Raw genomic sequence first — 17,944 nt, 5'->3', positions numbered from 1 at the left:
CTTGGGTTAAACCAGAAAAACATTACTGTGCTTGGATTCAAACCTGGGGCCAGATTCATAAACATATGGGGGGGGGGGGTATTTTTTATAAATTTAATTAATATTAAGTCTGTAAGAAAGAAAGTACAATTCTTAATTAAAACTCTCTATATTATACTCAGCCGGACTGAGTGGCAAAACATCCTACAGCATGACTGGCTTTAGTAGAAGAAACTGCAAAAACTGGAGTAAAACAAACGATCATTTGATTAAATTAAAGGCAGTTTGATTCGACATTTTGCTCGCACGTTGCGCTTTAGGCTTATGTCAAATCCGTATGTTTGTTTGGCTGGAAGCTAGTTATTTTAATTTATAAAGGTTTTAAATATGAATATTTTTCTCACAAGACAACTGAAAGAAGAATGTCATATACACCTAGGATGACTTGAGGGTGAGTAAATCATGGGCTAATTTTTGGGTGAACTATCCCTTTAAGAATATTTCATGAATCTTGTCCCTGGTCTAAAACTGTAGTGAGTAAAATTAACATAAGTTGTTATGAAATAACCAGAGAGTTCTGAAAAATTCATTGCACATGCCCCAAAAATAACTGGATGTCAGAGTTGAATATTTCAGAGATATTACGCCATTTCTCTGGCTACTCTTGCAAATGAGCTGCGCACTGATTGAAGCCTATCAGAGCTATTAGAAATGAGAAAATGAGGAACCGAGAGGAAGCATATTGATATCCGGAGAGAAGCCACTGATTTGATACATATACCCTGCTTTTCAGCCTGGAATCTTTAGTGAGGAGACCTAATTAGAGAGGAGACAGCTGACGTTAACACACAAAAAAAGCACAGTAGTATTTTTAATGAAATATTTGCTTAGCAAAATGAGGGTACTGTATGTGATTGGGTGGATTGTCTGTTTAGGGATTTGATGTTGCGGAAATATGAATTGATGTGATTGTTGCATTAAGAGGAAAGCACAAGTATTAACTCAAGTGGTGTGCTCATTATATTCTTTTTCATATTCTTTCTGAGCTCTCTCTCTCTCTCTCTCTCTCTCTCTCTACTAAGGTTAAAGCGCTGTCAGGGAATTGTCCCTGGTAAAGATGTGAACAGGGAGATGAGATATATGGTGACTGGTGAGTATATCATAAGAACACTCCAGAGACTCATCACAACCTCATCTAGCACAAGTCATAAATTCATCCAAATGGAAGCTCTTCTGCACAGTCAGAGAGGAATACCATGCTTTGTCACTGTTTTACAACAGCACATATTTGTGTTCACTTATCACTATTTTTAGACTTGTATAAATGCACAGTTTACATAATACTTCATATTTTATGTATCCTTCTAGGAAACATGACAAGAGCATACAGTTCAACCGTTTTGGATTGTTTAAAGGTGCAGTGTGTAATTTTTAGCAGCATCTAGTGGTGAGGTTGCGAATTGCAACCAACATAAGTTACGGTGGCCGACAGGAAAAGATGTCGTTGTCTGAGACAGCAGAGAGTAGCTAGTTAAGCAATGAGGTTTCTTTACAAAGGTAAACGTCCATTCAGGGCTACTGTAGAAACATGTCAGCGCAAAATGGCGACTTAACGTGTAAGGGGGCCTGCGGTGTATGTAGATAGAAATAAAATGGCTCATTCTAAGGGAATAAAAACATAACGGTTCATTAAGTAAGGTCTTTATACACCACAGAAAACATGTATATGATATTGCATTTCTGTCAACAGATCCTCCTAAATATTACACAATGCACCTTTAACGGAATAGTTCAGCCAAATATTATAATTCTGTCACTACTCACCTTCATGTCGTTCCACACCTGTATGACTGTATATCTTTTCTCTGTGGAACGCAACAAAATATCCCTTTAAATTCTGTCCTTCAAACAATAATGCATGGCTTGAATATAGCACACACGTTTTATGGACTACACTACCCTATGGGGATTAGTTTTTTTGGCATTTTTCAAACTTTTCCACTTTCCATATGTGCAAAAAAATGTGGACAATTCCCCAAATATCTGTTTTGTTTTATTTTACAGAAATAAAACAAAACACAAAGTACAGATACTGAACACCATGAATATGAGTTTAGTGAACCTTAAGAAAGGTTTGTTCTTGTGTCTCTTCAGAATACTTTAATTAAACCACTTGATTCATATGGATTACATTCATGATCCCTTAATGAATACACATTCAATAGAGGGACAGAAATCTGTCAGATTTCATGAAAAATATCTTCATTTGCATTTTGAAGATGAAGGATAGAGGTTGGAACGACATGAAGGTGAGTAAATGAAGACAGAATTTTCATTTTGAGGTGAGCTATCCCTTCAACAAAACCTTCATTTCTGACTGCTGTTATTTGTATAAAAACATTTTTATAAGCTCCATTAAATAATGAAGCAGTCAGCTCAGTGCAGTTCTGCATAGTCATAGTATCACAGGAAAACACATTGAACTGAGCAATGAGGAAATATATAAAAGGTCAGTAAAAAGAAAAGCATTATCTAAATTAAGAACAGAAAAGGTAGCAGCTTAGTCATATTTGCCCCTCCCTCAATAAACTGTATTAAAATACCCCCTTACTCCACTAAACCATCAAAAGGCAACACACAGCCCCAGCAGACCAGCCTCCTCCATTAGCCTAGTGCAGTATCATGTTGCAATAGCCCTTAGCTAACCACAGGACCATTAGCCTCTATCCGTCTATCTTATCCCTGTCATTCCGAATGCTGCTTACCACTTCAAGGACCAGATGTCTGCTTTATCATTCAATTAAACCACTATATACACTGTCCATACCATCTGAGGACAAACCTAACAGCAAAATGAATGAACAAAGCGGATTTTGTCAAACATACTTACCTTTTTAAAAGTGCTTTTTTTGCAGTCATCATGAGGAAAAATAAATAAATAAACAAAATAAAAAAATTATATTATAACACAAACTAATCACACAAACTAAGTTTTTTTGTTTGATCCTGCACACACATTCAGTCCCACTCACAAACTAAAAATGTTTTTACAGTGTGAGATATCTTGCCTAGGGTACTAGAATCACCAGCAGATTTTAGGATTCCTACACTAATCATGAGAATGAGTCTTGTGCCGCAACCATACGGATGTGTTTAATCACCCCACATACAGATTCCTGTCAGAGGGGTTTTCCTTAATATTGCTCTTCCAGAACCATCAGAGGCCTTTAACAACAGGATTTCAAAGTAATGGCAGGAAACGAGACAAGCCACCATAAGGACCAGCTTCTTCTCCTTCTCAACATCTCAATCAAATATAATCCACATTAGCATTTCGGACACATTCTAAATATATTTTATTCATATTTCCTTGCTTTCAGACACACTCACATTCTCTCTCTCCATGATGGATAGCAGACCACCCGCAGATTTTATATATCCTCCAGAACCGCTGGGCTAAATTCAACACTAATAGCTTCATAGGACACTGTGATTAATCATGATATTTTTGGTCTTAGTGAGAGGAAGGAAAGACACTAGGTAATTAAAAAACCAGACATAAAGATTATTCATGCTGGTGTATGGAAAGTGAACCAGAGCCCCCTAGATCAGAAATGAAGTGAGCATAATTCACTGCTTAACTGGCAGCACCAACTCTAAACACCCTACAAAAAGAAACATGATAATGCTCAAAGACACATCCACAGATGGAGCCATCCTTTCATTAAACTACACTTAGGGACCGTTCTGTATTTATGGAATGGACCACCGGAGGAAAATAGGGGAGGGTCATGTCTTTTTATTCTTTGTTGAGGGAAGGGTTATCCAACTTTTTTTAGTCAAGGGGGAGGGTCAATGAAATGTTTTCCCGGCAAAGCTTTAAAGCACGAGCAAATAATGAACTTTTGTGATTGCGAATAAGTGCAGTGTCCTGTGAGTGTAACTCTACCGCTGCATTAACATGCGATGTGAATGTGCGTCGAGTTTCACAGTATTAGGCGCCAGAACTGCAGCCGACAGAATGTGCCCTGTAGCACGATACTACCATATTTTAGTTTCCATGCTTATTGTGTTTCCACAATAATGTTAGTGAGTAAATCTACTGAAATGGCCACTATAACAGTGGAGTGTGATGTGTAAGATGAGAAAGCAAAGGTTAAGTCGTTTGGCTATCTGAACATCTTTGCCAAGCGCAAACCAGTACAGAAGTAATCAATAAATTATCGGGGAGGGTCATGCCTTTTTTCACAATCATTTTGGAGGGTCATAGAAAAATTTATTGCTGGCGAAGGGAGGGTCAAGTCTGTTTTGACTATAGATCTCAAAACTCCTCCGGTAGCCCCTTAAATAAAAAAACAAACAGTCCCTTACAGTAATAAAATAAATGCTAAATTGTTGCAAAGATGTTGATACATCATTGATGCGTCATTGACTCAATGGGAGCATTTAAAAGGAGACTGCAGCTCTGAACTATTTTGATTGATACAAAAATTAACTATCATGAAAACTTAGTGAGAAAGACAAGGTAAAAAATATTTTGTGCTTTACTAAAAATATTCAGCCCATCCCTAATACCACCCATAGGTTGAGGCACTGAACCAAGTACATGAGATGTTTTGAGTATTTTCTGCTTTGTTTTCAGGGATCAGTTCAAGAAACAAATATTACTGAACTATACAACCTTTCTCGGATCTGCTGAGCCATTATTTCCAAGAGCTACCACTTTGTTTCCCATCAGTCTTTTGTTGTGGTATCATCGATTTCAGATTTACCCGCCACTAAACATCTTATCTAAAAAAGCAAACTAGTCATACAGATGTCACTCAGATGGACTCTTACTGTCTAAGCAAAATATGAAGCGGACCGGACTTTAACTGCGAATTAATCATATCTCCGTGGCACAGTGTTCAGACCAAAGTCCCTTTCAAGGAATGTCTGTTCACTCGACGGCGATTCTAATGGCAGCTGCAGTGATTCAATGACTTTACCAATCAGCGATTGGTTCTTTTATTTAGTATTCCGCCATGTTGCGCATTGCAGTTTCTCCCATTCATAAGTAATAGGAGTGAACCATCTTTGTCTTTGTTTAGACTCAGTAGTGTGTAGCCTAGGTTGCAGGAGTCTATTGATCGTGGAATAACTGCAGCTACTTCTGAGAGCACAGGGTTCAAAGAAGGTCAGCATCACTAGACATCAGAGACAATTGTACAGCATGGTGCTTCATTTGACATTCAGCCGATGATTCGAGAAAAGCAGTAGAGATACCATGCTGAAACTTAAAGAGATGACAGCGGCTAGAAGGCTAGCAGCTTATTTATGACTGTTCATTGTCTTAAAGTACTAAATGGTTTCAGGGACACAATAACTAAGATTTTTCAGTTGGTCACATAAATACAACTCAGGCTATTAACTCCAATTTTAAGCATTTGGACATAATACCCACCGCTACTGGTTCAGTGTTATTTTAAAAAGAAGCCAATGAAATGAGAGCACTGTAATGTATTATTTTGCTATTTTGACTTGTTTGGCTCATCTCTGCAACCGTTCTCGGATCTGCTTTATTTGAATGAGCTACCAATTTGTTACCCATCAGTCTATTAATGTGGCATCATCAATGTCAGATTTATCTGCCACTAAACATCTCATAAAAAAATCAGACTGAACTTTCAGATGTCACTCACATAGTCTCTACCTGTCTAAGTTGGAGACATTAACTGGCTGTAACAAACTGTTTTCTGTCCTTTGTTGACATATTTCCTTTTGAAAAAGTTCTCCCCGAAGATACAATCTGTGCATTTTCAAAATTTTGCAAACGTTTGAGGCTGGTAAGATATTTTTTTTTTTTAAGAAGTCTCATGCACACCCAGGCTCCATTTATTTGAACAAAAATACAGTCAAAACATTAATATTGTGAAATACTATTAAACTTCATGCTAACTTTTTACAATTTTAATATATTTTCAAATGTAATTCATTGGTAAAGCTGAATTCAGCATCATTACTCCAGTCTTCAGTGTCACACGATCCTTCAGAAATCATTCTATTATGCTGATTCGATGCTCAAGAAACATTTCTAATTATTTCATAATATTTTTGTAGAAACCGTGATACATTTTTTTCTCAGGATTCTGTGATGACGTAAAATAACGTAATTATGTAAAATTTAAATATTTTGTTACATTATTAATATCTTTACTGAACGTTCTGTTAAATAAAAGTATTACTTCATTTAAAAAAAAATCTTACTGACCCCAAACTTTTGAATGATAGTGTATCCACATGATCTAAAATGATCATCCATCTCTCTCTTTCACGAGGGAAGTCAACAATTTATGTCAGTAATCACGCAAAAAGCAACAGGTAACAGCGAGAGTATTAGACTCACATTGTAAAGGATATCCACCCATCCTTCCATAGTGATGCACTGAAAGACGGTGAGCACAGCAAACAGGATGTTGTCAAAGTTTGTTATGCCAAAGTTTGGACCGGTCCAGTATTCCCTACATACAGTGCCGTTTTCACACGTCCGGGCTGGTTCTTCGAACCCACATGGAAAGTCAGCCGCCTGTTCCCCTGATTGAACAACATTACTGTCAGCAGTAAACTATCTCAGCATTCTTTACAGCAACTTAATAGTGTATGATTGATTATAAACACAATAAACTGATACCACAAGGTCCATTAGCATGCTAAAGCTCACATACCGTTATCGACTCTGAAGCAGGTGCGGTGGAACTTGCCCATATAGAAGTCTAGACCAATGATGGCAAACATGAGAATAGCAAAGAAGAGCAGAAGGCCAATCTGAAGCAGAGGAACCATCGCTTTCATGATGGACTTCAGAACCACTTGGAGACCTTATCACACACAGAGGAAATACTGTAAATTATATACAGCAAAATATGTCTAAAAACATCTAAATGCAAAGACTAGCAAGATGTGCAACAGTGTATGAACAACAATTTCTCAATTTATCTTTTTATCTAAAAAAAAGAAGAGGAAATCAAAAGCTTGTGGTGCATTTTATTTTTAATATGACTTACTTGGAATTCCAGACACTAGTTTGAGGGGCCGCAAGACTCTCACTGCCCTGAGTGTTCGCAAGTCAAAGTCTGGCCCCACTATGGTCAGAATCCTGTTGAGAAAACACCAATAATACAGTTTATTGCAATATACAGCCCATGCAATGGGTTTCCAAGCATTTTAATACCAAGGACCCCCAAATATAATGATCCACTTGTGAGAAAAACCCTCTTTATAATATATGGGCAGCAATCATTTTTCATTTATAAAGATCTACTTATATAATAATGTGATAATAGACAACATTTTGTTTCTAAAATGAAATATTTGGGTTTTATAATATCAATTTACTAAAGGCAGAGGAAAAAATGTATATTAGCTAGAAAATATTTATATTTATTCATATTCACATATTTTGAATATTATATAATATCATGTAATATTAACAAAGTTTGTAATTAAATAAAAATATTTGTAAAGTGTTTTCACTATATTTTTTAAAATATTTTTTAAATGTAATAAATAATAAATATGATGTAAATAAATAAATAAAGTAAATGTATATTTAACATATACTTTATTTAAAAAAAAATAGTCATAATCAACAGAACCAGATAACTGAAGACCTTATCAGGCGTGCAACACAGTGCTGAGTGACGATCTTTGGAATCATGATAGATCACTCCTGAGAGTGTCCTGTACATGTATATTTTACAGAGACATTTAAAATGTATTTCCCCCATGCTGACCTGCCTTCCCTGATGGCAGCTCACAGCTGAATTGTGGGAAAAATCCTCCCCATTCTCTAGGGTACAGCCACACAATCACAGTACTCCTGTCTGATTCTCTCACACACAGCGTCTGGACTAGTGAGAACTCTGACCATTCTCCTTTCTCAGGCTTTCACATGGTGAAAGGGAGAGGCAAAGACCGTCTGCATTAATATATTAATAGTGTTCACTCTATCCTCAGTTCCTTTTCATTCTCTCATATCTTAGTGTGCTCTGCTATGAGTGTTAAGTCTAAAAACACCATACGGAAAAGCCTGACCTCACTGAGAGGGACAGCCCAACAAATTATGGCCCAAAGCACAGCTTGGATTCACAGCTGGTATGGGGACATGGTGACAGTTAACTAAATGGGTCTGGATGATGCCGAAGGCAGATGGATGTTTGCTTGAAGACAGGAAGAAAGATGGTGTGGTAACTAATACTTGCAGTCAATGGCTTCAGATATAAAGAGAGAAAACTCTGCTCATTGTATATACTGTAACCTCATTTGCACTGTTCAAGATGCACTACTTCTTTTTTTTTTTTTTGTCTCCTCGGGTGAAGAAAATATGAAAGGAAAAGGCTTATTGGAACAGTTCACACAAAAATGAAAAATCTTTCATCATCCTCATGTTGTTTTGCAAAATATGAGCAGGCTTCTCTTTTCCGTATGAAATCAAACAGTGATCAGGCGCTGTCAAGTTTCATAATGACACTATAAATCTATTCAATATGTTTTGTGAGCTACAATATAGTTAAAAAGATTGGGGTTGTTACTATTTTTGTTTTTAAGAATCTCTTATGCTTACCAAAGTGGCATTTATTTTGATCAAAAATACAGTATAAACAGTAACATTGGGAAATATTATTACAATTAAGATAACTGTTTTCTATTTTAATATATATTTTAATTAGTAATTTATTTCTGTGATAGAAAAGCTGCATTTTCAATAGCCATTACTCAAGTCTTTAGTGTCACATGATTTTTCAGTAATCATTCTAGATGCATTTATTATTATTCTCAATAAAAGGAAACAGTAAATGTTTTCAGGATTTTGGTGAAAGTTTCATCAGGACAGCATTTATTGGAAATAGATTATTTTTTTAACAATATAAAAGTATTTGCTGCAGTTTTGATCAATTTAATTCAAATAAAAGTATGAATAAAAACAAAACCTAATCAGAAAAGAGTATGTATTTTGATAAATTATGTGAGGAACAGATGATGAAAGTCTGTTTCTCTATATTCAAAGTTGGAGAGTCATAATTAGTTATGAAACATGCAAAAATCAATAGCATTTGGCACTTTTACACAACGTATTTAAATGTATGTAAACATGAATGAATGAAATATGAATGTGAATACGTATTAGTGAATAACAAAGAGATAGTCCAACTAAAAATGAAAATTCTGTCATTATATGCTCACCCTCAATTTGTTCTAAACGTACATGAAACTCTTTCTCCTGTTCAACATAAAGGAAGATATAAAGAATGTTGGTATAAACAGTTGCTGGTCCCGATTGACTTCCATAGTACAGAAAAAAAAATACTATGGAAATCAGTGGGGGCCAGAAACTGTTTGGTTAACAACATTCTTCAAAATATCTTCCTTTATGTTCAACAGAAGAAAGAACTCCATGTAGGTTTAGAGCAAATTGAGGATGAGGAAATAATGTATTTTCCTTTTTGGGTGAACTATCTCATATCCCAATTTTGACTTCTAAAGATTATGAATATGCCACCAAACCGTATGGAATACTTATATGGTGCTTTTTTGTCATTGTCAGTACTTGACAGGACTTGGTTAGTGTTCACTACATGCTATTGTTGTATAAACAGAGCAGTTGGGAAATTGTCCAATTCATCTACTTTTGTGCTCAACCAAAGAAAGTAAGTCATATGAGAACTAGATTGGAGTACCAACTTTTGACTGTTCAACAGACTACAGTTAACTCCTACATATATATCAGATCAAACCTCAAAGCAGAAAGATGCATTTCTGCTCTCACATCTTCGAGTGTCTTTTTTCTTCTTTTCAGCCAAGAAGTCTGACTCAACAGTAGTGAAAAATGCTGGCTTTTATATACAGCATAGTATCAATTCGCCTCAATGTTTTCCCTGCAATTCTGTTGATTTACAAGCTGTCTCACTGAGGCTCTGAAAGAACCTGAGGATGGCTCAACCTGTATCAACACTGAGACATGAGACCACTCTAGACATCCACCAGGGAAATTCAACACTCAGGCAAACACAATCCTTTGAAAAATAATACTCTGCGAAAGTAAAGCACTGCACGCTGCTCTTTACGAGCTCTGGGAGTGTAGAACATGCTAGAACTTGCTTAGCCGCTTGAATGAAAGACTCAGTATTTATTTACTACCCATCATAAAGAGGTCACAAGCAAACATTGTCTAATTTCAGATTGTTTCCTAGGTTTGCAATGGAATAATTTTGTATAAAATCTGAATTATAGTTATAAATCAGAATATTTAGTTATAAACGATAAATAACAGTTGAGTCTTGAGTTATTCATCAAAATATGAGCATACAAAATGTTGACTGTATTATCTGTTCCATGTGTCTGTATTAAGACACTCTGAGAGAAGAATTGCTTACACCGTTTGTATTTGGCCTCATTTGTGTTTTAAAAAGTTTATTATTTTCTTAATTTTTCAGCTAGAAATCTCTAAGAACTAGCCGTGTCAGTCAGACCCTGTTGCTCGAATCTTGAGCAAGGTCAAATCATTATAAGAGCTGCACCCAAAACACATTAAAGATTCATACATTGCCTTTAGGGCACTGTTCAATCTTCAGAAGATCTGAGAGGCTACTGCACTAATTATAGGCCGAAGGACGTCACCCAGATGGTACTACGTACTATTTTAAAGTTAGTGCTGTATCTCCAATACTTCAGTGGATTTTACATGGTCAGACACTCTGCCCCACATTAGGTAGTGTGCAGACAGAGAGCCACACAAAACAGAGAAGCTGTGCGAATAAAAGAGCCTGCCTGAGAATTAAACAAAGACCCTCTCAATGTACTTAAGGTAAACAACACCTACAGTATAATAAACATTTGACAAGACGTACATCTGAACATTTACAGCTGTTTCTTCAACTATGGGCACTTTTGGACTGTGAGACCTCCCTAACAGACTTCCAATTGCTTCATTTGTCTAACAATCTTCAATTAGTGTAATACTAATGCAGTGTATAGTTCTGCCACATTTCTGAATGTTATGAATATTTCAACCACAGCGTAATCTCCATCACATCCCAAATTGTATGGTTTACAGACATCCCAAGTCTCCCGGAAGTTCCGGGAGTCTCCCGCATATTGATAGCGGCTCCCTGATACCCGCAAATGAGTTAAAATCTCCCGGAATCTAGAGAGAGCGAGCCAGAGCGCGCGTGCACAGCAGAGAGAGAGCGAGAGACCTTGCGTGTGTGCGTGTGTGCGCACGTAAGATAGAGAGCATCTGATTGGCCTGTTTCGGTAAATCAACCAATCAATTGTCAGTGTGGGCGGGTTTTATCTCTTCTCCCGAACCGAATGAATCAGTTCAGTGTATCTAGAAACAGGAGCGCCGTGGCAAAGGGAGAGTGCCACAAAAAAACATGCAAAAAACGAAAGTATAAGAATAAGATACATTTTACGGCAGACTACATGAAAGTGTACCCCTGCCCTGTCTTATAACAGTAAAACATAATCATAGTCTTGCACGCTGTACAGTTTGTAACAGTGACTTCAGCATTGCCCATGGTGGGTTAAATGATTGTAAAAGACATGTTGAGGTGAGTTCAACCAGTTTCATTTCATTCATGTGCATATTATTCCTTAGACCTGTTTAAAGCTGCAATGGAATATCAATAAAAGCAGTTTACATCATGAATAGTATAAGCAGCTTATAAATAGTAAAAGTAATCTACATATTGTAACATTATGAACAAATAATTGCATAGGCCTATAGCCTATAGAAATTATGTATTATGCTTTTATATATTTTAGGGACAACAACTCTGTGGTGAAATGTCATATCCTTGTCCTCCTTCCTTTTTGGGGGGGGGGGGGGGGGGGGGGGGGGTGTTTGTCTTCGGGATACCTCCCTGAAATGAACTTTTGTAGGTTGGGATGTCTGGGTTTATGTAAGCTTAATAGCATTCTGTGATGGAAGCGACGCTGATTCTTGCTATGGCTAATTTCTGATATTCTAAGTGCACACAAATTATTTTACCTTGATTTTCTTTACATATTGTTTTAAGTTCTTTACTGATAATGTTGTCTCAAAACAACCAACTTACTAGTAAACTAACTGAAAAAAATATTAGGGAGAAAACTGAGAAAAATGAGTCTAAAAACCTTCAAATAAAAAAAAGTGCAATTTTGGTGAAATACTGGTTTATTTTACTTTACCAGGGTTAGTGTATTTATTGTAGATTATCATGTTTTGAAAAATTAATCTGGTACGAGGGCAAAGCAATAAAATCTATACATAAAAGGAATTTAAAAGAAGCAAAAATAACAAATAATATCACAAGCCGAAAAAATGCAAGAGCTGCATATTTTACAATTGATCTAATGCATTTGACTGCACGGTTTTAGAAAATTGGCATGAGTGCTTTATAATTCACCAGGCTTCATAAAGGAATAAATAATGCATTTGCTACTTCACCGCAATCAGCGTAAACAGATGAAATCTAGGTAGCTGCTATAGAGGTGAAGAGATAATTTTTCAATTTTGTGACAATTTTTGAGAGCAGTACAGAACAAACACTTATCTGTGTTTTTCATTGAGCTGTTGTACAAAGTCTGTAGCTGGGATGTATTATTGCTTTCTCACACAAATTATTAAGTCATTTGAGGGAGACGGGGCACAGAAAAACAATGCTTGAAGAATGCTTATGAAGAAATTATTATAAAGATGGAAATTTACAATGATATGATTGTAATATTAGAAAAAGAGTTTTCATTTGTTGAATGCTGATCTGAGAGGTATTTGTTCATGCCACTGAATGTCTCTCTGTAATGCAATATGAAATCTCTAATTCTCCGTGGTCGGACAGAGATGCAAGCAGACCTCTCAGCATCACAACAATAATAAAAACATATGGCACATCTGTAAATGGATTCCATAACCCCTCGGTAATGACCCTTCAGAACCCGCTGCGCAGATGAGCTATCAATTCCCCTGCGAGGCAGATTAGATAAGGAAGAGATCACTGGAATCATTATGTACTGGTGGCTGAATCTATAGAGGAATTCAGTTGCATTCTTAAAGGGACAGTTCACCCAAAAATGAAAATTCACAAATTTAATTATGACAAATGCTGCACTTTATGCCAGAGCCAGCTGTGCGGAACACACTGGGAAAAAAAAGTCGTCTGGCACTCAAAAACTTGTTGTTGGTGTGTCCCTGGAACAGCGCTAAATGATTATTCTCAGCTCAGGCATGTACACAGAAGTGCTAGCTGTGTATTTTTCATTTTACCAGCTAGCCAAACAGTTCATTAAACATTTTGGCTCTATTATTCTGGGCTGGCACAGGGCACTCTACTCTGTAATTGTAGAGCACGGCTCACAGCGGAGCAGATTCGAATATAGCTGCATCTTCTCGGTCCTTTTCTTTTCCTTGTCCAAATCCAGAGACATGAATGAAACATGCATGACAGACAGAGGTAAACAATGAAGCATCACTAATGTAAACTTATCCTGGAGCTAACATGCGCTTTCTAGACAGGAGGGAGTGACTGCATTGCATTTGTCTACCAAAGGGCATCTGTGTGTCTTCTTTTCCTGTAATTACTACTTTATCACAATGTCTAGCAGCTGCTTTAAGCCTCAGTAGAAGCCATAAGATTCATTCTTATAAAACTGGCCACTCAAGATTAAATAAGTGTTGTTTTAGAAGCTGTATTGACCTATCAGGGGAGAGAGTGTAGGGCTTTTCCAGACACTGAGCAAGAAGGAAACGCACACTGGAGACCAGTCTCATCACCATAGAGACAAAGGTCTCCACTGCTCTCATTAGAACACTATGACAGACAGAGTGAGAGAAAGAAAGGAAATAAAGAGAAACAGAGATGAGTTGTGGAGCTGGGGACACGCATGCTCAACAGCTCAACAGAGCAACCAGTATCATTTAACACGTCACTATATGAAGACACCACTGACAGACTTACAAATCATATAAAGCAGAAGGACTTAAAAGAAATTCATCTGACAATACATGGATATAACTGTACTCCTGGACACTAAATTACAGTATGCAACTGCAACAGTTATATCTAATATGACTGGCCGAGCTGCATGCCAAAAATGCACATATTTAGTACTTGCATTTGTTCATTTGGTAAATGCTTTTTCAGAGAATCAAAACATGAACACGGCATTACCAGCACTAGGCTGTACAAGACTGTGCGCCATTCAGAATTACATTCTAATTCAATTCCGGAATTTGAAGTGAGGGAATGAACAGGAAGCAAAATTGACATTTGAATTAGAATATAAAGAAAGTGGAATCATTTCTAACAAGAAAAACTGGAAAGTTTTGGAAAATAAAAAAAAGACAGACAGAGGATGGATGGATGGATGGATGGATGGATGGAACGATAGATAGATAGATAGATAGATAGACAGATAGATAGATAGATAGATAGATAGATAGATAGATAGATAGATAGATAGATAGATAGATAGATAGATAGATAGATAGATAGATAGATAGATAGATAGATAGATAGATCTGGTGTACCATGGAAATTAAATATTAAGAACTTATGAGAGCAAATAGGTCACAGGACCCTAGTTGCCATATCAAAAAGATGAATCAGTCAAAGATCTCAGTGCTCTTGTAGCTTAGTAGGCCATATAAATATTAGATATGGTGACTGCAAAACTGAACAGTGTCAATGAAGGCTTCCTTATCTTCACGAACAAATTAAAACGTGGAGGGAAAACTCATTTAACCTAGAGGCCACGGTCAGATTTTTTTTTAAAAAGTACAAAATGGAAGCCCTTAAAATAAAACTCACTGAAATCTAACAAGCGACTAAAAGGCTAATCATTTGTGAGCTTTGCGTAATGTGAGTGCATACAAGCTCTTTAGACAATAACCACAGATCAATGCTTTATGTGGAGATAATGCGAGGAGTGCCAGACACAATGCATCATGTGTCTCTTGTTACGGATAACAGCTTTTCTGTGTGAGCACCACTCAGCTCAACACATCTCTAATCATGACTTCAGGTCATCTTATCATTAAGGAGTGATTGAGCATTTAACACTTTTCACTGGATGATCTATCGAGAAGCCACATAATTTGTCCCCTTTGGAGGTCTTTGATCAGTCATTTTAAAATGCAGATCCCTTCAGCAGTGTACCAAAGCTTACAAGATGATTCTGTGGTGATAACAATAGAAAAAAAGACTTTAAGCATCAGAATAAAAACAAGAAAATATTTCAACATTAAAATACAAATTCAGACCAAAATGGATAGAAAGATGCAGCGACCCCATTTTCTTTGATATACCATTTCTATATTATGCATATTAAAATATAAATATTAATTAGTAATAATACATTTCAGTTTGAAAACCCAATTAAATATTTAGCTTTGACCCAACGCTGAATATGTGCAATTGACAGACACGTATTACACAAAGCACCGAAATCTCCCAACTCTTTCTGTCAACGAGAGAAATGGATGCCCATGGAAAGCATGCTAGTAACAAAATAAGGTAATCGATGCTGACTGCACTCGCTGTCAGTTCTTATATTCAGTGACTAATGAGTGTCTCTCTCTCAACACGGCCAGCTAATAGCATTAAAACATCAACGCTTCCTCTCGTCAACTCGACTTCCTGCTAACTGTCTGAGCATGGGAACGTGTGGAGTGAGACATGCGAAAGAAACAGACACTTTTGCGAAATGGATGATAAGAGGGAAAGTAAATGAATCGGGGAAGATGAAAGAAAGAAGTGACTGTGGGGAAAAGCAGAAATATTCCAGGAGGCAAAGGAGAGGAGAGTGATGTAAGATTGGGAGAGAAGTAAGCAAGAGGACCCCAGAGAAAAGGAGAGATTATGGGATGCTATCAGGGGACAAACATCAGCCCTTGTCACCCACCCAATTAAGTACTATAGGATTCACACTTAAAGCTATTTTTATTTGTTTGTTTGCTTGGCGATCTGCTTAAAATACCCACTGCAATAACACTGACATCTGGCTACTGGACGTGCACGGCATGCTGAATAATGCATCCGCAGGGACCACGTCATCAGCGTCCACCGTCTTCAACATTTACACAGCTTGATGTGTGTATAGATGTGTTTAGCGAACAGAGGCGCTGTGGTTTGTGATGAAAGGTGACACGCTGTCGCCGCAGAGGTACTCCACCCAGCAGGGTTACCTCACACACCTGTCCGAATGTCACAGCATTTCATAACAAAACTCTGCCTGACCCCAGTAGCTGTCGCATCAGACACCACGGGTCTCCAGGGAAGAGCGAATAAGCCTCATCTATAGTTCATGATGTGTACAGGAAGTGTACAGTGACTTTCATACACATTTGAGGTTATCTGATAACCATCCACATACACTACTGTTCAAAAGTTTGGGGTCAGTAAGTGCTTTTACTCAGCAAGGACGCATTAAATTGATCGAACGTAACAATAAATACATTTATAATATTACAAAAGTTTTCTATTTCACATGAATGCTGTTCTTTTGAACTTTCTATTCATGAATACTGAAAAAAAGTATCATGGTTTTCATGCAAAAATATTAAGCAGCACAGATGTTTTCAACATTGATAATAATAAGAAATGTTTCTTGAGAAGAACTTATTAAAATGATTTCTGAAGGGTCATGTGACACTGAAGACTGGAGTAGAGACTGATGAAATTCAGCTTTGCTGTCACAGGAATAAATTACATTTTAAAATATATTGACATAGACACCTTTTAATTTAAACTGTAATAATATTACTGTTTTTACTGTATTTTAGATCAAATAAATGAATTGTAATTGAATTGTAATTTATTAATAAATAAATTTTGCATTAAAAATGCAAAAGATACATAATCTCATGGAAAATAACATGGGGGGGGGGGTCCAAAATGTACATTAAATAGAACATAAATATCCTAAATTGTATATAGTCTGATAATATGTAAATAGTCAGGTGACTGAATAATTTGCTGTCAGACAAAAAATCATGAGACTTCTGTTTCACCATTTTGCACCAATTTCCCCAGATCTGTCCCCAGATTTTGTTCTCCTGAACACATGGGATGGAATGGCAGATTTATTATGAATACATTTAGCCAAATATTCAGATTTTCCACTTAAATTAAATATGCAGCTCAGAACAGAAACAATTTCAGCTCTAACTTAAATCACTTGGTGCTGGAAACTTGTCGCAATGTGTCTGGTTAGGACATGGTGTTACACTGAAATATGATGCCCTGCGTCTCATTTCAGGGAAAAAAAATTATTGGATACTGAGCAGGTAATAAATCGTAACTTCTAATAAAAGCCATTTTCATGATGGCTATCTGTGCTTGTAGTACGAATTCTAATGACCAATAAAAAAGGAAAAAGGCAGTCAATTGCTGATCCTGCTTTCTTTAAAATGACGTTTTCACAGCCAGGCCATCCAACCTAAAGCTAAAGAGAATATGATTCATGTCTCTTTACTGATTTTTATATCAGTGTATTTGTTTGTTTCACTGTAAGGAAGAGCTGAGTCACAAAGGTCATACGACTCTAATGGCTCTATCTAAAGCAAAGAGCAGTCCTGTTACTACAGTACATCCCTGTGTGTAAACAGACAATGCCTCTATTAGAGACCCATGTGACTCGGGAGAGAATGTGATGAAATAGACCTCATGAAATAGACAAATTATAGCCTGTTCAAAGAGACTGACAGGCTCTGAAATATTGTTTGCGTTTCTTTATGAGACAGAGCCGCTTTCAAATATTTGACTGGGTCATTCACTGCTCACTGTTTAGAATTAAATGACAGCTGATATCTCCAACTGCTCCCCCAAAACAACAGATTTCACAGCGATATCAGAATAAATGCAGCAGTAGAATAGAGTCTGGAAGTTCATTTTACATGCACACACACACATACTGTTACACAAGAGCAAACAGACACAGTGAGGTG

General features: G+C 36.8%; 1 protein-coding gene across 1 annotated transcript in view; it reads right to left on the bottom strand.

Moving 5' to 3' along the window:
• The window catches only part of cacna1ba (calcium channel, voltage-dependent, N type, alpha 1B subunit, a), a 106,068-nt gene that overhangs the window by 74,375 nt on the left and 13,749 nt on the right, over window positions 1-17,944 (bottom strand). Inside the window, exons 4-6 of the mRNA XM_079871639.1 lie at window positions 7,023-7,114; window positions 6,684-6,836; window positions 6,365-6,552 (exon numbers count right to left, since the gene is read on the bottom strand). Coding sequence (XP_079727765.1) covers window positions 6,365-6,552; window positions 6,684-6,836; window positions 7,023-7,114 — 433 coding nt within the window. The remainder of the gene's footprint in view (window positions 1-6,364; window positions 6,553-6,683; window positions 6,837-7,022; window positions 7,115-17,944) is intronic.

Source organism: Squalius cephalus (genome assembly GCF_949319135.1).
Source record: "Squalius cephalus genome assembly, chromosome: 5".
NCBI classification, from domain to species: Eukaryota; Metazoa; Chordata; class Actinopteri; order Cypriniformes; family Leuciscidae; genus Squalius; species Squalius cephalus.
Note: the sequence above shows the minus strand (reverse complement) of the source record. Positions and strands in the feature narration are given on the sequence as shown.